Source organism: Embiotoca jacksoni, unplaced genomic scaffold, assembly GCF_022577435.1.
Source record: "Embiotoca jacksoni isolate LCO1_2020_lvr unplaced genomic scaffold, fEmbJac1.0.p SCAF_10, whole genome shotgun sequence".
Taxonomy (NCBI): Eukaryota; Metazoa; Chordata; class Actinopteri; family Embiotocidae; genus Embiotoca; species Embiotoca jacksoni.
Genome location: NW_027185230.1, coordinates 14,790,482 through 14,813,483, shown reverse-complemented (window position 1 = coordinate 14,813,483; position 23,002 = coordinate 14,790,482). Strand labels below are relative to the sequence as shown.

At 40.7% G+C, this 23,002-nt stretch overlaps 1 protein-coding gene across 1 annotated transcript in view; it reads right to left on the bottom strand.

Annotated features, from left to right (window-relative positions):
* lamc3 (laminin, gamma 3) overlaps nucleotides 1–23,002 on the bottom strand; it is a 98,862-nt gene that overhangs the window by 52,102 nt on the left and 23,758 nt on the right. The window contains exons 3-9 of the mRNA XM_069168758.1: nucleotides 22,482–22,612; nucleotides 19,944–20,110; nucleotides 9,201–9,389; nucleotides 8,128–8,245; nucleotides 3,135–3,233; nucleotides 2,119–2,255; nucleotides 1,126–1,245 (exon numbers count right to left, since the gene is read on the bottom strand). Of these exons, the coding sequence (XP_069024859.1) occupies nucleotides 1,126–1,245; nucleotides 2,119–2,255; nucleotides 3,135–3,233; nucleotides 8,128–8,245; nucleotides 9,201–9,389; nucleotides 19,944–20,110; nucleotides 22,482–22,612 (961 nt within the window). The remainder of the gene's footprint in view (nucleotides 1–1,125; nucleotides 1,246–2,118; nucleotides 2,256–3,134; nucleotides 3,234–8,127; nucleotides 8,246–9,200; nucleotides 9,390–19,943; nucleotides 20,111–22,481; nucleotides 22,613–23,002) is intronic.

The following is a 23,002-nucleotide window of genomic DNA, read 5'->3' as shown; positions in this document are numbered from 1 at the left end:
TCGGCTCTAATCTTTAAAGTAACTATACATGCACCACTATGAAAAAGACGAGAGTAAATGAGATCATTAATGGGGATGGCAAGGCAATAGATGTGTGCATTTGTTATGTGGAGAAACAACATAAACAAGCACTGCAAAGAGCAGATAAGCAGGCTGTCACAAAGCTGCTCTCGGCCAGTTGGGCCACTAATCTGTGTGTTGTGGCCTATAGAGACATCACTACAGACTGTGTGAACAAGAAAGCAACTTTACAAAAAAGAAACACTATCAACTATGTACATTAACAGTTATGCATATGTATATATGGCAGAGCATGCATGCATTAATTACATGGTCTTATGCACATGCCTCATGTATACACGCACACACAGAGTCAGATTTGCACATCAATAACTTCCTCATGCGTTTCTAACTACATTGTACAAATTATGCCTGACCACCAGGCTTTGTCACATCCTATTTCAGCTGTGAGCTTTTCATCTTTCTAAAAAAAGACGCCTCCAAATGGAGTCGTTCTCTGTGATCGTGCGTTTTGGGCATTAAAAACCTCCAGGATGCTGAGTTAATGGGATTGCTCCTGTTTTGCTTCTGGCTGCGGACTAGCATGGTGGCTCGGGGGTAGGGGGAGGAGGAAGGGGGGTGTCGCTGTGAGTTGATGCCTAGAACCGACTTAGCGCAGACAAGAAGAGACCAAGCCAATTTTCACTTTGTTGCTTCTCCAGCATGGCCAAGACATCCAATTCCATCAGGCCTTTGCTGCTGGGGCGGCTGATAGAAATGGGCCCTAAGTCCTGTGGCCAGGCCAGCTTATTCCCTTATCTTCTAATGGCTCTGATAAAGGATTGGAAGGAATGGTGTCAGAATAACCACCGTATGACCCCCTGCCAAAGACCCTGATTAATCTCACGGGGAAACAGGGAACAAGCCACGGATGTTACAGATGCTCGACTAACACTAATATAATTTACGTATTTGTAATGAGAGCCACAACTGGAGGGTTTATTAGCTAATAACAACAACGACCGTCAACGATGCTTAATGTGACCCACCTGTCAAGCCCCCCCGAGATAATAATCTGACCTCATGGACGAGTGGAAATCTCCATTATTTTGCTTTCTGACTCACCGGGGGCTTTGTAGAATCCGATGTCTTCCTCGGTAAGAGGCAGCAGGTAGACTTCACCTTCCTTCCACTGCAGGGGATACTCTTGCCCCGCAGAGAACTCTCCAACCCAGCCGTCCTGATCTGCAGGTTAACATAACAAACAAAAGAATCATAGCTATACTTTCCTCTGTGTCACTGAAGAGCCGGATCTTCTGCTAAATAATAACGTTTACAACGATTTTAAATACATCTTTATCTGCCAGGGGATGCATCTAGATTATATTGTGTTGTGTTTTATTATGAGATTTCTTTTTTACTTGGTTAGTTTATTTGTCTGCGACAATACACATCAATGAGCGGGGAAGAAAGAAAACATCAATGCGGTTTCTCTGAGAACGCGGCACACTGCAACCAAATAAACACACAACAGAATACATTGAAAAAAAACAAGTAAAAAACAAAAAATCAAGTTCAGAACGACCGCAATTTGCACAAAAACAGAAACTATGGTGCAAAGCAAGTTGTCAAGAAAGACAAAAAACTGATCAACCTCAGCACATTTCTGTTTTCAGTCGTGTTTTCTTGATTTTATTCCGTTTGAAGCTGCAAGATGTTTCGTTATTTTGCTGTAATGTTGTCGAAATGGCGACCGTGTTTCTCTGCATCCGCCTTGGTTTTATTTCTCTGTACTTTTTTTTTTTCTCTATATGCTGCACGTGTCTTGTCAAATCGGCAAAGAAGATTTCTTCATGCTCTGAAAGAACAGAATGAAACAACATATGCAACACAGGTGATGTGTACAAAAAAAAAGCAGTGAGCAGGTGGCAGGATTTTACAGCCTCACCAATAATAGCACCACAATAACACGGTACTTTAGAGGGAAAATGAAGAGGGTGCCGCAATTCAGGGACAACAAAGTAAACATTGTTGGTCTTGTTAACTTTGGCTGAGTAATAAAGCTCCCACAGTAACAAGGGGGACCTCATTAATGGCTGTGCGAGACTTAGACAATACCTTCAATGAAGTCAGAAGTGATGTTGACAGCGGCGTAGTGATTAGACGAGGAGCAGGCCAGCGAGTGGCCAAAGCAGAAACACGTCTGGCAGCCAGCTGGGTTTACTCGTTGGAGATTAAAAAATCCTGGCTTGCATCTGTAAACACATATACACACACACCCTCATGCATAAAAAAGTTATTAACATGCAGATGCTGCACGCACGCCTGATTGCAGATGTTTACCACATCCTTGCCGTAGTGTTATTCTTCCCATCTCTTTTAAGTTGTTTTCTCAGTTCTACTGCTGCTTTTGCTGCAGTCTCGAGGAAAAAAGGGGACAGAACGGAGCTCGGCTTGCCTTGGACCCTGAGCTCTGACCTACAAATACTTGGAGGCACACGGGTGGGACAGGAACACGGCGAAAAAGCAGCAACTACACCAGTCGCGTTACACAGGAGAGGGGCTCGCTCAACGAGCCGTGAAATCAGCACAAAAAAAAGTCAACAAACGGAGCAGAGAATTATTCAATAGTTGGAGACCTCGGGTTACGTGTCTCGCTAATGTCATCGTGACTTTATCTGTCTGATCCTGTATCCCAGAGGAAGCAGATAGAAGCAGGGCCTCAGTTATTGACATATTGAAACAGTGGTGCTCACCGTTCTCGTCGTCAAAATGATAAATGGCCTGACAACTTTTACTAGTGTTCAAATAAATTCTTCTTTTTGCTGCACCGGTAGGATGTTCTCATCTGATTTTGTGTAATCCATTTAATTTAGATTTTTGTGAAATAAATGTTCCATTACTATTAAATCTAGGCGTGATAATGTAAAGTGTTACTCCTAAAAAAAATATATATATATATATATATATTTCAAAGATCAGAAATGATCAAAAACACTAGATTCTGCACACACACTGATGAATAGTTAAAAGGGCTTCAGTCGTCGTATTGTGTGGGACTTTAACAGTTGCCGTGGTAACTAGAGGTTATGCGTGCACATATGTGATGTAAGCAACAGGCTTAGAAAACCCACCTGTCACAGCTCTGCCCCTCCACGTTTGGCTTGCAGTAACAACGTCCATCCAAAGGAGAGCAATTGTCCACACTCCCGCTGGGGTAACACTCACACCGTCTGCAGACAAAGAGGCCAAATTAGATCCACTGCAATTAACCCGTCACGTGCCCTGCACACAGAAGAAAACATATCAGAAAGGACAGATAATCTTTAAGGCTGGAAACAATTTGTTGCAATAATTTGAGGCCTTTTTTTTTTTTATTTGTCAGCTGCACAACTACAGCTCTGGAAACAGTCAGGTGTCTCGCTCAAGGGATTTCAACAACACGGATGTTTGTCTTGTGACTCCAACCCGGGCCTTCCTTCCGTCGACAGTGTTGATGTGATTTTTTATTTTTATTTATTTATTTATTTATTTTTTTTATCATTTCTGCAAAGTCATTCAAAAAGCACAAATGCTTTTGTTACAAATTATTAACACCAAGATGCTCGACTTGGTGCACAATCTGTCATGAAATTTTGAAGGATGTGTGAACAGTAAACAACCTCGATAAAAGCCAGCGAGTGGGAGTGTGGGTCAGCGGTGACGCGGATTGTGTCAAAATGTGTTTGATCACATTTATTGATTGATTACTTTTGTTTGAGAGTGTAAAACAGAATCTAGTTTTTAATGAGGCGCCATTACAAATAATTCAATTATCCCAAGGCGAGCCGCCTCTACTTGTTTCTGCTCTAGTGGTCTGAGTAATTCACACCTCAGCTCAACAGCCTGAGATTGCTGCATGAATGAGAGGAAGTAGTATGTGTGTGTGTATGTGTATGTGTGTGTGTGCATGTAGTACATGTTGATGTCTGTGCATGAGTGCATTGGTAGAATTTAGACTGTCAGTATCATCTTTAGTAAACAATCTCTAATATTAATGTACAACTTTGATTTAAAACATGTTTAATACTCAAGCCTTCTTATAAACCTGTACCGTATGTAGGGGTGTGTATTGTTCAGAAATGCTGGTATACTTGTTTCCTGAACGATATTTATCCACACCAATTTTATAAAATCCGTTTTAAGAAAATTACTTTACAGAACAAATGTTTAGCTTTCATGCAGTTTAGAATGGGAGAGTGTAAAACAGGTTGTTTTCTTGTGTAAACGTGGCAAAAGTTATGTGTTTTAAAATGAAGCCAGAAGTGAAGCTGGGCAGGAGCGACGGGTGGATCTGACTGAGAACCTGAGGACACTCTGCCCCGCCCAATGATGCAGAAAACCTAACTGCACCCAAGGCATATTAATCAAAGAAGTTGCACCCACAAAGATATGTCTTTTTGAAGCTTGATATCTAATTAATTATATAATTATTTTCAGAAGGACCACCAGACATTTATCAGAAGGAGGGAATTTATCTAATGACACCAAAATGACTCGTGGGACATTTTTTGGGGGGACTATTATTATTTCATGATGGAAGTTGATGGAGAGAGATGGAGGTTTTTTTTTGGGGAGTCAGTGGTATTGCACTTTAAAGCACATCTGGATTTGCTTCACCCTTCAGACCCAGAGACTACGTCCAGTTTTGTATCCTGTTAAGGGGTTGACCAGTAGAGCTGTGAGCCATGAATTCAAAACAATTAGCTGAAAGGTGCTGAAAAGCTCTGTCGATCTGGAGAAACTGCAGAGTGGTAATTCTATGGGTTCATTATTATGATCGACCCATTGACTATTTTACATTGTCATTGAAACCCCTGTTCATAAACAAATATTTATCATAGTAGCTTTAAAGTCAAACTACGGTAACGCTAGATGTTTATTCTTCTGTTTAACAGTCTGTGCGTTGTCATAATATCCATAGTTAGGAGGGAGATATACAGTAATAAACACCAAACAATCATTGATATGCAATTCAATGCTACTACAACTTAGCATTCCCTTGGCAAGTAGAGTGGGTCAGGGAGAGCAAGGATAGACTTCTTATGAATATAAATACAAAAATATACTTTTAAAACTCACACACTCGCTCACATGCACCTGCATATACATTCACATGCGGGCTCATGTGCACGCACACTTATTGTGAGAGCTCTCAGGTCAGACATAGTTAGGGCCCAAGCAACGATGGTGCGAAAGCCCAATTGTTATTGAAATATGCTTTTCATTGTCAAAATGTATGCAGCGGGTCAGTGCTTCTTCAAACTGCAAAAAAGGACGCAGAAAAACACTCCGACTGGTTCTGTGAGTTTGAAAATTCTCGGAGGTAAATTGGTCTTATTTTGTAAAGAATGAAAGCAACTCTGCCTACCTACAGATCAATTGAACCTGCTGAGCTCATTCTTGTAGCATACTGAAATGATCAAAATCAGCGGCAAGTAAAAATATAGAAAAACAATATTTCACTGAATGCATTGCTTTTGCGCGTGTTCGAGGTGCCACCTCAGTAAATAGAGAACATTTGTAATCAGCCATCAATCTTGTGAGATCTTTTTTTTTCCAAACTGGTTAATTTTTTTTGTCTCCACATGAAAACACCAAATAACATCAATGTCATAAGTGAAGTAAAGTGGAGTTATTAAGTTGAGTTACTCACTATCGATAAAGAGTCTACTAATAAACAGTTGTTGACGGATGAGGTGGTCCGTCAAAGCAGGCAAACATGTAGAAAAAAAGACTAGACGACATGTCACCTTTTCTTCATGCATGTACAGAATTATGCATTCGAGTACCTTTAGAGGAAAGCAGAGAAGTTGTGAGGTGAAATTTCTGCTGTAGGTTGGCTGCGGCTTAATCTGGTCTCTGAAGTTTCTGAAGGCAATGAGGCTGGATCCTGTCACCATGGCAACAGGCGGAGAAGACTGTTTCTTGATTGGTTGTAAAGCAGTGGTTCTTGACTGGCCTATCCTTTATGTTGCAACCAAACTTTTTGTTTTAAATTTTTTTTTGGGGCACTCAAATTTATTTCAAAGTTCAGTAAAACTTAATTCATGCACTGTTTAAAACATGAAATAAACGACAACAAAAATGCAACAAAAGTACAAATACAACTAAAACCCAATGAAACCAAAACGCAAACTTACCTTAAACCGCTACACCACACTGACATATTGTTACCCAATAAATTTGACTGATATGGCGAAGTTGTTTGCAAATTTTTGCCTATTTACAAGGATGACCTGATGTAGTTTTTATGGACCTGATCTCGATCCCTTTAATATTGGATACCATTGATACCGAGATTATCGGAATGCTGGTAAAATATGTACCACTGAAATAACAGCCTTTTATTTTTTTTATTTTGACGCAGTTTCATAAGCTAATTGATCACAGGACTGAAGGCCCTGGCTCAAAAATATGATGCTGTTAAGCTTTAATTATGACATGATATGAAAAGTGTTTAACTGGAAGATTGCACCTACTGAAACGACGTGGTGTGATTAGGTAGCGAAGACACCTCACTCTGTCAGAGTTGTTAGAACTGCAGAAGTACTCGGTCCGCTGAGTAACAACGGGATGCTTCTTTTACCTCATAAAAAAAAATCTTTGGCAGAGAACACGCAAACCCAGCAGTAGGCAAGTTTCAATTTGGCTTGTCATCAAGTTACTCATGGAAGGCCTGATTTGCACCAGCTGACAGGACCTACTACTCGCAAACTTCGTCATTTCAAACAGTGAAATCGGTGCCAGCTACAATTAGAAGTTGCTTCTCGAATGTTTTGTACACTGATCGTTGTTAATGAGGTAGAGAGAGGAGAAATAATGGATTTGGTGAGTTAAGTGGCTCAGAAAATTGATTGGAATGGCTTGGGACAATTCTAATATTTACATACACGCCAGACATGCGAAATTGACATTCCTGTCTAGTTTCAGGCAAATTTACAAGTTTACTCACTGCTTTTCGTCCGATTCGTTTCCCACTAATTCTTAAGGGACATATGTTTACAGAACTGCTAAATGTTTAGTTAACTTTATCCTGTGTTTGGTACCTGAGTAAATCATGTGCAACGGGTTTGTCAGAGCTTCTGTGCAGAATGCAGCTGACTGCTGTGGCTGAATAGGACCCTAATGGTAGCAGTGAACCAAAACAATGGCGTTGTGGGCCAGAAAACCAAAACAAGCAGCTGAAAGACACATTTAAAAACTCTGCAGAGCCCTTTCACATTAAAAAATAGTTATTTACTACTGTTAATGCAAAATAAAATATTGATTTAGTAGTGAGTATGCAGTTGTATACAACTTTTATTAGAATGAACATGCACGTGATTTAAACACAACCTTTAAACACAATGCTTGTAGACGGCATTAAATTAAAGGTAAACAATGCAGATTTGTGTACTGTCAGTCTTAACAAATGTAATAGGAAGTTTTCTTTTTGAAATGCATGCATTTATGTTGAAGTTAAAATTAATTACTTGCACATTAATTGTTGCATGCAAATACTTATACTGCTTAATCGACTGAGCTGCAATATGTAGATAATGACCAAAAGAGGAAGAAGAGACCAGCAACATCAGATTCTGATAAGAAATGTAGAAACAAAATGACATAAATCTGAGTTAAGAGAGAAATGTCTGTTGCAATCTTGGTTAAATTGAAACGTCGATTTTCTCCAGTTCATGTTTCCATGTGGAAAATGACAGCTGGTTGAGTGGCTTGCTTGTAAGAAGGGTTGTTAGCCGGTAGACACTGTTATTTGGCACATCCTGGTGCTCGCTGATAAGAAGGTCGCTAATTCAAAGTGATGTCAAAATAAGCGAAATTTGAATCTTCTTGTCTTGCTGCTTTGTAGTTTGATAAATTCAGGCTTCGGGAAGTTTGATGGTATTACTGCAAAACAGGCAAGATTTATTAGACAAAGTCTCTTTCTGTTTGAGCTGACATCCTTCTCCTTACCCGTCCTTATAAATGTTTACTTTTACAAAATCTTATGTTCCTTTTTTTAAAATATATTTTAATCCATCAAATCGCGTTTGTTTTATGTGCCTCGTGTATCAATACGTCCGTGCGTCTGTGCGTGTTGCTCACCTGCAGCCACCAGGGCCGAGCGAGTGAAAACCAGCCAGACATGTGTCACACTTCTCCCCTGTCACGCCAGCTCGACACGAACACCTTCCTTCCACATCACACTGCAGACTCGCTGAGCCTGGAAGGGACAAAAGATGGATCATCCAGGAATAAGAAAAAAAAAAAAGAAAGAAAGAAAGAGGATTTAAAGGGTACACATAGAGGAGGACAAAAGAAAATAGTGAGGAGTATTTTTCAAGGGGAAAAAAAACAACCTCAGAATCCATAAAGATTATTGGTAGTTACAAGAGCTGGATCAGTGTGTCATTAATTATTTGTCATGACGGAGATAAGTGAATACCTGTTATTGAATTCCTGTTCAGAGATAAGCTTGGAAGAGCAACATATAAGCTTGCAGCCACACTGTAACTGATACAGGAGAGTGTAGCTCTAGTTAAAGGAGGAAAAAAAAGACCAGCTGGGGGAGAAAGAGAGAGAGAAAAGGAATCCTGATGGAGTCTGCTATAACCTTTGATCAATGTAATGGACTCCAACAGCTCTGTGCAATCACCTTACAATATACTGTATATATATATATGTACGTCCACCTAAAGTCGGACCTTGCTTGATGAGCAATGAGTCCGTTCCTTGATGACGTTCAGAGAGGCAGCCGGATCAATTCACAGCAGCACGGGTGAGCAAAAGTCATGGATTTCTTTAATGATCATTTTGGAAGGCTAAGATGATTATAAATCTGATGAGAAGACATGAGATGATCACGACTGCATTAAATATGAAATAGAAAACTATTCTTAGGCAAGGTTTGTCAGTTGAGAAATCAATAGGTTGGAGTAAATATGAATGTAGTGTTGTTAATGTATTATAAACATTGGCCATAACATTTTGTTTAAATTAATTAATCCTATGAGTCCTTCCCGTCTGCAGCTAAGTCGTGCTTTACTGTGCCAGCACAGCATTCCAATTTAACCATAATTAAATTTTCTCATTCGTGAGTAATGATATTGGCATGAATTATAATTAGGGTTTTAACCTATTATCTCAACAATTAGGGGGGAAGAGGGTTTGTATCTTACCGTTGATATTGCAGTTGCAGGGTAGGCAGGGCTCTTCTGCAGATTTCCGGTAGTGGTTGTCTCTGCAGCGCTCACAGTGGGGCCCGTCAGTGTTGTCTCTGCAGCGCACGCAGCGCCCCCCACTGCCGGTGCTCCGGTACTGCTCCACGTCGAACACACACTCATCCGATCTCCCACTGCAGTTGCACTCTGAGAGCGCGGGGGGGAGAGGGGGGGGGAAGGCAAGAGGTCAAGTGAGGAGAGATGTGAGGAACGAAAGAACAAAAAGAAGAGGAGGGGGTTGGTGTGTGTGTGTGTGGGGGGGAGGGGGGGAGAGGGGGGGACGTGGAGAAGGCAACAAGGTAAAAAAGAGAGACGACAGAAATAGACGAAGGGGGAGAAACGCACGGAGGGTATATGTGTGAGAGATTATCTGTTCTGGGATTGGATCATAATTTTGAGGCTCGTTGCTAATCTTATTTCACACAGGCCTAATGAGGAGCCAATCGGCTGTCAGGGGGCACTTAGATAACAGTAATTCATGTTTATACAAGAGCAAATTACTCAGCTGATAACACACCATCGCAGCACTCATACCCCTCACATCAAATCCCTCCTTAGTGTACCAGTTACCCTGAGGGGGGATTTAGGTGAAATTGCCCATTTTATTATGAATCAAACTCTCAGTTGTGCTGGAAATAACCATATGATTACCCTTTGCTTTTAATAACAAGTCTCAGCAGCATTCACCTTATTTCACCAGTTGCGTTAAAACCGAACACGGAGCACGGGGTCGGCGGTGCCGAACCCAAACATTCTGCTTCATTTGGCTGTAATTTGTGCTACAAAGGTGGAATTGTATTGAATAAATAAAGGTTTATAGTCTCATATTTCGCCTTTTAAAGTTTGACCAGTAACAACCTTATCACCGTTAACTGCTTAAACCTGAACGCATATATTTTTTGGGCTACTCGAGAACAGTTATTTCTATCATCGGTTTCTTCCCCCTGAACAACACGTCCAATATTCACTCTCCTTTTTCCTCTGTTTTGGGTCTCCTCCTATTCCTTATTGGGAAATATCTGAATCTTTAGCTGCTAAATGCTGCGTAGTTTCCCCAGTTACCTTGTCGCCGGCTTTTCTTGTCAGCTGTTTGTTGCCGCGGTTTCGCGATAATTTGTCATTAATGCGACAACTTATTTACAATTTATTTACCAAAGGAGGAGAAGTACCTCCCACTAACTAGAACTATGGGGAACTACAAAGTTTCAGTCTCATTAAATGTTACGTCTGATAAAAGTACATGGATGTTGGTTTTGAGTGGGCTCGTGAGCGACCCTGCATCGTCTCTGTTAAAAACGGGGGCTTCTTAATTGCTGTCTGCAGTCATTGGGCCTAAGGTGTTGTTGTGTTGAGGCAACATGAATTCCACACTGTTGGGAAGCTGCTAATTAAACCACAATATCGCATTTCCTGTTCCTGCAAGTGTTAAATCCACCAGGTGAGACGCGTAGGTGGGAAGCCTTTGACGCTTGGTGACGTTCCACCACGTGTGACAATATAACAAATCCCTTTTTGCTGTCGAATCGTTGGTTAAGGGATGTAATGACTTTTTCTGCGGAGTAATTTGACGGCAGCGGTCCGCTGCGTCTGAAAATGAAATTAATGAGAACGGGGAGCGTTAACTAAAAAATGTAAAAGTTGTGGTTCCCGAACTAAAAGAATTACGGGAGAGTTGCCAACAAGCTTTTTAAATCGAGATTTTAATAATTGCGTTAAATATTGATAGAAATTTATGAATTAGCCTATTGCAGTTTTAAGCGTCCTTCTTTAAATTGTAGTTCTGATTGAAGGAATAAATTTTTTTTTTTTTTTTTTAAATTAAAAAAAATACAGTAGCAACTAGTTGCATTTGCATTGCAGGGGGGAGACTTTTGAATGCTGAGTCCTTTCTTATCACATCTGCAATCTCACCGCCCAGCGGAACACCTTGCCCCCTCCAAAACAGAAAGCTTGCTGCAGCATGAGTCAGTTCTGATTGGCACCCAGTGGGCAGCCGGAGCACAAATACATACGACCATCCCGGCTCCACGTGTCACCTCCCATCCACTCTGTCTTTATTGTAGCGGCCTGTGGTGCTGCCACTGCCGGTCAGGTTGATAGCCAGGTGGCAGCACTGTCAACAACAGGCCGAGCCACGGACGCGTTTCCGTTTGCGGTACGGAATCCATCCCGACTCACACACTTTACCAAACGTGGAGTAATTTGCGACGTCGGCTGTTACCCGGGCCGCACTCACCATAGTCGAAGGCGGTGATCTCCAAAAAACATGTTTCACTCGCAAATAATAACTTCAGATCGACAAATAGGTTACATCAAAAGCTGCTTTATGTGGGAGACAAATTGAGGAAAATGAGTTTGTGTAAATATGGCTGAATCAAGCTTTAGGGCATTCTGAACATGCTGCTTCTCATCCCTCTCAGCAAGATCTGAATTATTGGTAATGTTTAGCTACTTGTTTGCTGTTTAAAAAAAAAAATTAATGTTTTTACATTTGGTTCCATTATCTGCACTGAATTTTTTATTTTTTTATTTTAATCAATACCAACTGTGTTTTATATTCTATGTGTATATGTTTTTGTACAATAACTGCCTTTGATGGTGCAATATTGGCTGTCGACCTGCTCTCTCAAATGAAAAGGCATCGAACCATTAAACACATTATCATAAGCAAGGTGGGATACGTATGTGGGATGACGATTTCTACAAGCAGTGGTGGAAGGAAGTGAGACAGAACAAATCACTTAAAGCTGTTTTTCAACCGGTTTAACACAAAGACCCCCACGCAGCTTTTCCACAGCTCGTGTTTGGCCATCTTGACCACATTTATGGGTCTGCCCACACACAGCCGCCTCCTCAACACGCTGCTTTCCTCAATCCTGTCCTGGGGACCTCACAGCCTGTGCATCACTGCCACTGTGGGGGCTTTCCTGTGACTGATGAAACCACCTACTCAAACACTGCGCCTCAAACAAGCTTGGATGACCTTTAGCCATCCAAACCATCAGGATTACTATAGAAATGTTTTAGAATATTACACCGCTGATTTTATTCAGTTAAGAGAATTTACTCAATTAGAAAGACATGCTCGTTTGCTTTACAACAAGTGTAGCGTTGCTTAAGGGGGGGTTTGAATTAAAGTCCAATTGCACTTTGGTTGGTGCTAGATTGGATCGGCCCGAGGCATGCTCTGTTGTGGATGGTTGATGATTCTCTGCTGTGATTGGTTGTGACGTTGTGAAGCTACAGGCAGAGAATTTTAAACACTTTCTGTGTGAAACAAGCGAATCCGATTTCAAAAATGTCAAACAAGGCGCTCCGTCGATCCCGACTCTTTTATGAAAGGAGTGGAGGAGAAAGTGAACTGCCTGTGCATCTGATCCATACCTTTATGAGCATGTAAAATTCTACATCCAGCTCCTCTCCTCCATCAAGACATGTTTAAATGTCAGTGCTCGAGTTTGAGCATTAAACCCCTGTGTGGAACTTAAGAAACTATATCGCATGTGCATCCAGGATCCATAAGTTGGCTTCTTTTCTTGTTATGGAAATTGCAGCATGATGTTGTCTGCTTAGATGTTTGTACAGATTACCATTTTTTTCCCCACTGTGTATGTTTGTGTCACTGAAACGTTTTTACTAAGCTATAAAACTGACAAACTATGAAATAGAAAGAAAGAAAAGAAATGATGGACTGTGTTTTTACGTTTTATGTGAAGCAATTACCGTTTTCTAAATTGTCACTCAAAATATAGGCTGTAAAATTGTCCATTAATTCCATTGCCTATAATTTTCTTTCACGTGGCTACACAGCTGCTGTAACCATGCCTTCAATCAGGGGTGTTTTTCAAATTTATTTAGACTATCTTTTAGCGGCAAAGCAGTTTGAAAAAAAAAAAGACCCTTTGGAATGAACACAGAGCATCCCTGTGGCTCATCCAATCGATGTTGCCATCTTAGACAAACACAAAGTTGTCCAATTGTGTCTTCCGGTCTTGTTTAATCAGTACATTTAGAAAAAGTCAGAAATCGAAGCAAAAAATTTTTTGCACATATGAACAGGACCATCTTTACCAGTTCTTATAGGGCCCAGGTTGAAAAATAGATAAGTTTACCATTAAATATAGAAAAAGTCAAAATAACTACAAGTAGAAAACAGAACTGGTTTGCTTCATTTACATGGAACTCAAACCAGTAAGGTTTTTTTTTTTGAGGGGATTTAAATCCCTGCCTCCCCTTACATTGGCCTGCACCTTATATGTCCTCTATTCACTCCAAACACGTTCCCACAGTGTGCATGCGTCGCAAAAAAAGTGGCAGGTGATAACAGACAAAGCGAAGGCCGAGCTGTGCCCCCATTCTAACGTATCTGAATCACCCGTCTGTGTGCAACCTTACGTGGATGTCCTTCGCTACAGAAAACTCTCTTGTGTGGTCCCGTAAGAAAAATGGATGGTCCAGTGCCTTCAGTAAGACTATCAGCCAGTGACACACTTCTTTTGAGAGGCTGGTCCTGCAGCACTTCTGACACCTGCTGAGGGTTTCCAAGGACTGTTTAATTTGCATATCACGCTTATACGGGCATGGATGTTAGCCTCATATTGCTCCTTGGGGCTTTATCTCAGAGAGATTGGTCTGGACACGCAGTAAAAGCCATGTTCAGTTTTTTTTTTATGGCTTGTGGCCATAACAGCACACAGCCCCTTACAGCCCAGAATAAACTCTTACTGCCAGTATGGCAGAGCAGGACGATGAGAAATCGTTTGAATAAAGCTAAATAAAAAGATATGATACTGTGATATTGAGGATGATTCCAGGCTCATTAGTGGTGCTCTCCTTTTGATAGTGAAAATAACCCGTGACAGCATCAATCTGGGCAATAGGGGGATGTTTGATCACAGATGGGCTTTGCTCTTTACAACAAAAGAGCCTCTGGTATGAATTCTTCCCAAACTTTATCCAAATGACACATAGTACATGAAAAGAACACGTGTAGGTTTTCAAAAGTACAAAATATTCAATTCAACTCGAAAAGCGCCGAATCACAACACAGGTTATGACAATGCACTTAACGCAGTAAAGTTCTTACAACAGATCTGGACAACTTTATACAAATAGGAAACCTAGGTTATGTAAAATTTTAGAAAATAAATAGCTTGAATATAAGGAGCAAATAGTCAACATTCAATTGTTGGTGATAACATATAACTTGGGCCTATGAAAGGCAGAACATTCGTGAAAGCAAAAATATATTCCTGACTAAATTATGAGATTTAGTGAAATCTGCATTAAGACTGAGCCATAACATGACCCATAATGAAACAGAACTCTATTATTAATGATAATAAACAGATCAGTAATTGATTCATTCCTTAAATACATGTATCTGTTCTATTAACACCCCATCACGCTACAGAAACTTAAATGTATATTGTGATAATTATCAATATCGATCAAAGTATTGTGATCATATCCTTGCCATATCACAAAACCCTATTCTCCACCAGCTATTTTCCAGCAGCAGAGCATGGTTATAGGAGGGTAAAGGAGGTTACCACGACGCTTCACCTTTATGAGATCTGATGCAAACCACAATCTTATTGTCTTCTGCCCTTTATAAGAATAATTTGTTAGTACTGTTGCAGCACACATTGCAGAGAGGGACCAGGATCCCCGCAGGCACAATGATTTCTCATTTTTACATTCAATTTGCTGGATGAATGAGATGTCGGACTCACCGAGAGAGTAGAAAACCAGCAGTGATAAACCAGCCTAGGAGGAGTCATGCTGCACGTATTGTGTATCTGCAGGACCTTGAGTGTACTCTCATAGATAGATGGGACCCCCCACCTGACCCACAGGCTGTTCACACGTCTGGGATATGTGGTGATGTTTTGATAAAGCATTTGAACACAATAGTCCATCAACATCTTTTACCACAGAGGAGTGCTCAAAACTCTCGACTATGACACTTTTCACAAAAGAATGTGCGATGGCAGACGCTGCAGTGATACTCACAAAATAATTTTATACACGTTTGAATTTTGTATGTGTTTTTAACACAGCAAAGAGTCACAATTGTGTTTTATATTACATTTACTTTAGTGTGACCTGACTTCCTATATCTAAGAAATATACTTTTTCCCTTTTTTGACAAGAGTCAGATAAAACGTTTGATATCGTACTCACCAAAATGACCCAAACACGAGTTAACAAAGGAAAATATTAGCAGTTTTAAACTTAAATCCACTTCTACATCCACTATTTTTCACAGTAAGAGCACGGCTAGGGAGCTTAGATGATATTATCTTGCACATCTACAGTATTATGAACCTTACTATTGACATTCAAGAAAATGATCATAGTCTCGAAGCTACAACCTCAACTGTCAACCTCAAATCAGTGATAAAAAAAAAAGTGTGCACCTACTGGGACAGTCTCAGGCTTAGCCAGTTATAACATCAAGCAAACGGTGAAAATCACAAAGACCCTCAGCAACCTGCTTCATAAATGATTTCAGTCTCAGAGGGGGAGAATGTTGATGAGAATGACATCCCATTGCACCCCTGATACACACACATAGTCACACACAAACTGTAAACTCTCACACAACCCCTTTGGATTTTTTTTTTTTTCTCCACACCTATTTTAAACCAAAGCAAACAGCCAAACTAAAAAAAAAAAAAATCTAAAATAAAAAAAAAAATCAGCAGTCCAATATCAAAACTTGATAAGCAAGCTGACTGAGAGTGAAATTACTCATGAGCACACTTCGACACGTTCGGATGATATTGGAACGTTCACGTAAAAGACCCCCTAAAGCTTCCATTTACCACCTGCTACTAATACTCACACAATAACATCAGCTAAAATAGCAGTAGTAATCCCACAAGATTGTCACTGCTTTTTTTTTTTCTCCACCTTTTGCTCTTTGAAAGAAGTTCTTAATACAAAGTTCTCTGCTCAGTCTGCCTAATAAACATCTCAAATTACAATAACTGTAACTGACCTGTGGCTTTTGTCTAATGGCCAGGATATGTACTATTAAGATATCAGAGATATTTTTTTTATTTGGTCAGATAGTATTTCGCAAAGAAACATAATAAAACCACACTGTATCTCTGAAACGGGTCTGGCATTGTGTCATCGCATGTGGGAGGACGATGCTAATTTGCCTAATTGACCAAAACATTATACAGAAACGTTCCATAAAGAGTCACCTCTTGGGTTATTTTACAACGCTTGAATTAAAGTACTTGTTTCCTGTTAATTCAGGCATTTCTGGTTGATGTAGATCGTCATTTACTTCCTGTAACACTACAGGGTTTGGTGCTGGAACACAAAACCTTTGAGAAATCATGCACAGTTCATGTGTAGATATCCAAACACATGCTCTGACTGAGATGAAAAAGAAAAAAACATTTCATGAATTGTATCGCAATTGGATTTTCCAGGATGTCCATATGTGATACAAAGCTGCAAGTGGATTGCTTGAAATGCAGAGATAGCTCTACGTCTGTTTTTTATAATCCAGACTGTGTGATTTACATGCGGAGCCATGAGGAAAAACGGTAACGAGGATTCACATTTGAACAGTTAAAGAGGCAAAAGCAATGCGAGCAGAAAATAAGTAGCTGATTAACTGGATGTCACTTTGTGTTTATTTTGCAAAATTCCGTTTATATCTTAATTGTTGTCTGATTGTTATCTTTCATGGTTTTCTGAGTTTCAAAAGGTCACAAATTGCATCAAAAATAAAAAAAATTTAAGCTGTTGTTTGAAAAAGACACTTTACATGATTGTATAATGTCATCATGTGTTTTGATGCACCACCACGTCTGAAAATGTCTTTTTTATTCCATAATAATTGGAGTCAACGTTGCAAAGTGTTTGTCAGTCAAGTATTGCTTCTCATTTGCATAAGTGCATCATAAACATAACTATAATGTGTTTGTGTGCTTATCGTTGCATTGCAGCTATACTGCGCTAAAAGGTTGCTTTACATTGATTTCAGTTTGAATTGTTTTAGTTTTTCCTCTTTATTTTATTAGGTAACAGTTAAATACAAAATATTCAAAATGCACAAAATATGCAAACTGGCCTCAGGTAAAAGATCAGCATTTAGGGAAAAATACCGACTTCTACCGTTCTCTTTTCTCTGCGCTAAATGGAACCACTGCCAGCCTTCAGTTAGCGTCGCTTAACACAAAGACTGAAAACAGGGAAACTTCTAGTTTACGACAACTCCAAGAGCCGTAGCTGCTGTAGCTGAAGGCTTTTCATCAGTGTCAGGAGACGGGAAGAAAAGGAGGGGGCATATTGGAGTATGCTGCCTTGAAAATGTGCTCATGCATATATTGTAGAGGTGTAGTTGGACAGAGTGTACGGAAAGAAGTAGGTCTGTAAACTCCACAAAACCACTCCTCAAAGCTGTCTTTCTGAGATGTTTTTTTTTTTTTTTTTTTTTGGTATCTTCAAGTCATGTCTCAGCTCAAGTTTGCATGAGGTAAATGCAAGTCAAGATGCCAGTCTTTCTAATCTTTGAATGCTGACCACATCCATTTTGAAAATGATGTGGCAGTAATTTCCAAATTTTTTTTTCCTTTAAAGCTGTTTTTACATCGCTGAATCCATGCCTCTTCACTGCATTTTAATGGAGCTTTAATTAAATAGCAAAAGCTTGTGCTACTACAGAAACGAGATGCAAATTCTTTTTTTCCACCCTACAAACTGCTGATCTCACACCTTTGAATCTTACATAGGTCATTTGGAGGACTGAGAATTAAACACGTTTCTGGTGCTACCATTAGCACAGCAACTGTGTGCTCTGCCCTTTAAGAAAATCAGAATAAAATTGATCAGTACGACTAAATAATGCATGTTATTTGCCACAACTGAAAACACAGTGGCGCGGCAGTGGCGCCTCACAGCAGGAGGGGTCAGGGTTTTGAATCAACCGGCCGGCGCTGGAGAGCTCTGTGTGAGGTTGGGTGGGGTTCCTCCCACTGTACAAAGAAAATGCAAGTTCGATTTTCTGGGGACTTTAAGTGTGAATGGAAATGGCGGGCTCTGTACGTGTCAGGCCTGTGATTGACAGTTGACCAGGGGCGTACTCTGGATAGGCTTCAACCTATCCTTAACAATCCTTGTGGATGTGTGGACATAGCTGATTGGACCAATATTTCTACACTGAATGCAGTCATGAAATGAGTCATATGTTTGCCAAATGGGATGAAACCTGACTCATAGCATGGTGTTGTAAGAAGCATATAGAAAAGTAGGCGTCAGAAATTGTCCATATTTTAACGGTTTGAGGGCCAGATCTATCTGGCAACTGGTTAGTTTTGCGACTGTCCTGTTCTTTTGTGGCAAACAGCTTATTACAACCAACAGTTATGTTTTAAAGTGGTGCTACCTCATAGTAATAGAAATATAGAGCATTCTCTAAAGCAATCACAGAGATAATGACAACCTGTTGTCCTGGGGAAGGGATGCAGTTCCGATGACATCTATGTAATGTTAGTTTTTCGATTAAAGGAACAGAGGCATTGGGCGGATGGTTTGATATAACAGCACACTTGGCTTACAGGAGACCAGTGTTTGTTTCCCGTTTACAACCGCAAGTCTGGATAGCTTTTGAAAGCTATGTTGTGGGTTGAATTTTAAGGGAAGGAAAAAAAGAACAACCTTGTTTGCATGGGAGGACTTGTTGTTTTTAACTGTTCATGAATTGGAATAAAACTGATTATTATCATATTTAGTTTTAAACATCAGAACAGCTTTCCACTGTTTATAATTTATATCTTTACTATTTTATTTATGCATTTACCTTCTCACTTGGTGAATCTATTGTCTTTACCGACTCTAATCAGCGGACAGAAAGAATAAATTCTTTGTGGAAATGTTTTGCCCGAACACAGGCAGACTATTATTCAGGTTGCTCCGATGCCTGACATGGAAATATAAAAAGGTTGGTGGGGCAAATTCAGTCAAAATGAGTTTTGTGCCAGACGGAGATGTGCAATTACACTGAGCATACAGCTTTACGCTTCCACATTCTGTGCCGCTTTTATATAGTGTGTTTATTAATATACAGCATTGATTAAGTTTTGTGCAGTAGTCTATTTAAGACGCCATCTGCTCGGAACCAAGAGTAAGAGTAATTAAAACAAGCTTGCTGCTTAATATAATTCAGCGAAAAAACAAAACAAAAAAACTATTTGTGAACCACTCTTCTTTATGGTTTTTATCCCTCAGCCAATTACATTTTATCCTCGACAGCATTCAGAAAAAGTGTATGGTCTGGTGAGCCAAACCTGATAACACTCAGCCAATTCGGATATACAGAGCCCCCGATGTGAGACCGCCTGCAAACATGTCTATACGAGCCAATTCAAATCCGCCCTAATCTTCCTGGGATCTGTTATTACCAATACTTGCATATTCAAGGGCTTCACATGCAGCCATTTTTAAATCAGTATTCAGTATTCACTCGCTAATGCAACAAATGGAAAAGCGGCACACGGGCAAATTAAAATTTCAAGATGCGGTCTACTGCGGATCCATGTGAGGTGGTACGCTGATGTGTTTTATGGGACCTTTGACAGCCTGAGCTCGTCATTTGAATGTGACACTGCCCCGTGGATTTTCCAGAAGGCTGAACCCAGTGGGTTCATGACAGTGTCCCTGATCCAAGCTACTCACTCAGACACTCGTTGGCGGAGTCCCCCGTGGCCCGGGCCCAGGGTCTGTCCTGGTAAAAAGGGTGACATCTCTGGCAGTCGTCTCCCACTGTGTGATGTTGGCAAGCGCAGACCAGGCCACCGCGTTCCCCCTCAACACACTCGCTGGCATGGCCGTTACACTTACATCTGAGGGAAATATAGGTAGTTAACAAAATCTGCAGGAACATACTTTCCTCTTTTTTTTTTTTCTCTCTCTCTCTCTGTCTCACTCTCTCTCTGCTTCTCCTCATGACACAAGTGCAGACACACAGTAAGTGGGGTGGGGGTAAAGTGAGAAGGTATTTCCACCGTATGGAGTTGTCACTTCCTATTATCTTTCACCGGCAAAAAACATGGCCTGAGATGAGGCAGGGTTTTTATTCCCCTTCAGCAACTGCACTTTTCAACTGTGTTAATGTGCCGTTGCTAATACACTCACACTGTCCCCGAGTAGCAGCAACAAGCTGGTACAGTACTGGATCTCTAGCAACTGAATTTGTATGTGCATAGGAATACTTATATAAATTTATGAGATAAAGATCAGTTTTCACAGTGTAGTCATTATCTACTAATTTCCTCACCCTCTGCTTGTGGAAAACCTATCATTTCCTCTGAAGCATGGTGACAGCCAACGCCTTTCTGTGTGAGCACTGTGTCCTGACAGTGTGGCTGGTTTTGTCAAGTTGCTGCAGTAGGGGACAGGGACTTGTCGCTGAGTGGCATGCTCTGTCAAATTTAGCCAGCTGTCCTGGAACCAAATGCGATGCTTCCCTGAGGCTCAGAGCCGGTTTATTTCTGTTGTCGCTGAGACGACATCAACCTAGTAACTCCAAAGTGCCTCCAATCCTCATATCAGACCCTTCCTAGACTGAAGGTGTGACTATTCCAACTGAATATATCATGAGGGTGTTGACCTCAGGAGAACAGGCAGCGTACTGTATACAGCGCAGTTCAAAAAGTCATGTGCAATAAGTTGAGCCCTCATGTAACACAACAATAAAAAAACAACTAGACCTTTTCCACATATGTGGACTGTTCAACCCGGTGTCACGGTAAAACGTGAAATAGCCACGCCGGCCCACTACAGCAAAACGTGAAATAGACACGCTTTGGCCTCACTAGGCTCGACAGTTTCACGTTTTCCTGTAGTGGATGAAAATGAAACCTAATGCATGCATAGAGCCATGTGATTTAGAGGAAAATAACATTTTTAGGAAAAACACATGGTTGGGGTTTGTGATAAAAACATGGTTGAGGTTGGAAAGAGAGAAACAAATCTCTGATTCATGCCACCAGGCCGCCCCTCCTGGCTCCTAATACCGCCGTGAAACTGTCATGCCTAGAGAGGCCAAAACATGGCTACCTCACGTTTTGCTGTCGTGGACGGGTGTGTCTATTTCACGATTTGCTGTGATACTGGTTTGGGACCGTTTCCTTAATGAATCTAGCACATTTTTAAGCTTCATTTAACATCTCTTTTCTGACCACACCCACACTGTTACACACATTTGCACCCTGAAGCTACTTTGTACAGCTGCAGTCTGACCTGCTGGCCATTGGGCCGCTCTAGTGGAGCAGTTGGGGTTAAAGGTCTTGCTCTAACGAGGAAGGGGGAAATGCTACTTTTTTAATTTCCCGTAAAAGGTCCGAAGTTTGAACCGGCGAGTCATAAGAATGTTTCTTTAACCCCGAGGCCACCACTGCTGTTTTCTAGCAGTCCACCTTTGGTTATAATCTCATCGATATTGAATTGAAAATCACTAGGATTTTTTTTTGGGGGGGGAGGGAGGGGGGTTTACAGCATCTGACTAGATGTGTACTGTGCTGTAAAAGCATGTGTACTTGCACGGAAAGCACTCGTATAAGGCTAACATGTTGCCATGCGGGTCTCTCCCACAGGTTTTATGACATCGGTGGGTAATTTGTCACGCCGCTGCAGTGATCCTGAGTGTTTATGACAGGTGTCAGATCAAGTTTGTGTTCTTACTGAATACTTCGTTTCAACTACTTAATTGTCCACTTCTATCAGCAGCACCTAGGTGCAGTCCGGTCCTTGGTGCCACGTCCTCTCTCATTACTGTGAGCAATAAAGCAAAAGAAGTGGAAGGAGGATGGAGGATTATCTTGGTTTACTCTCATCTGATGGCAACTTGACAGACAGCGAGAAACCCAGGATATGGTGTTGATTGCTTGTCATGTTTTCAACACACACACAATCCATCTGTGTTATTCAACCCCGTGCCCTAAAAATGATGTTCATGTACAACCGATTTACATTTCCGAATATGTTTTGAAGAAAAGGCAACGCTATCCAGATATTTTCCTTGATCGGCACAACAAGGTTATTTCAGTTTTTTCTGAATATGTAAATTATTCACTGCAAATGTAAAAGATTCGTAAAGTACAGATTCACACATGCAGTTGGAAAAAAAAATATATGGTGTGTGAGTATTAAACATTTCAGAAAAAAACGCAGCATGACTTTTTTGCGGAGATCACATTTTCTGGTGTCGCTTACCTGCCGCCCACAGAGAAATCAGAGATGGCATAGAAGTACGAGCGCAACACTTTAGCGTCCTTGAAAAACTCGTCTCCAAAGGTGTTGAGCCGATCTAAAGAGATGAGCAGGTCTGTGGCGGTCACCCATTCCTGGAAAAGAAAAAAAAAGGGTAGAGAAGAAGGAAGAGACAGAGATAAAAAAAAATACAGCTTTGACAGCACTGAAAGCGAAAGTGAACCGTAAGGGGCAGTGTGTTGGCTGAAAGCAGACAGGAAGTAAAACACTAACTGCACTTAGGTTGAGAGTGGCAAAAAAGTCAAGGCAGCAAAAGTTGACAGGGCAAAGAAAAGATGAAGTTGGAAAGAAGTTGGATCAAGAGATGGGGTGATAGTGTAATGGCAGGGGAAAGGCAGGATGTAATGGGGAGATAATGAGTGCGGTGTAGGAAATTGAGTTAATGTCAGAGAGAGAGAGAGAGGGGTGAAGAAAGAAGGGGATTAATGGAGACAAAAGCTGAAATATGAAAAAAATAATAAGAA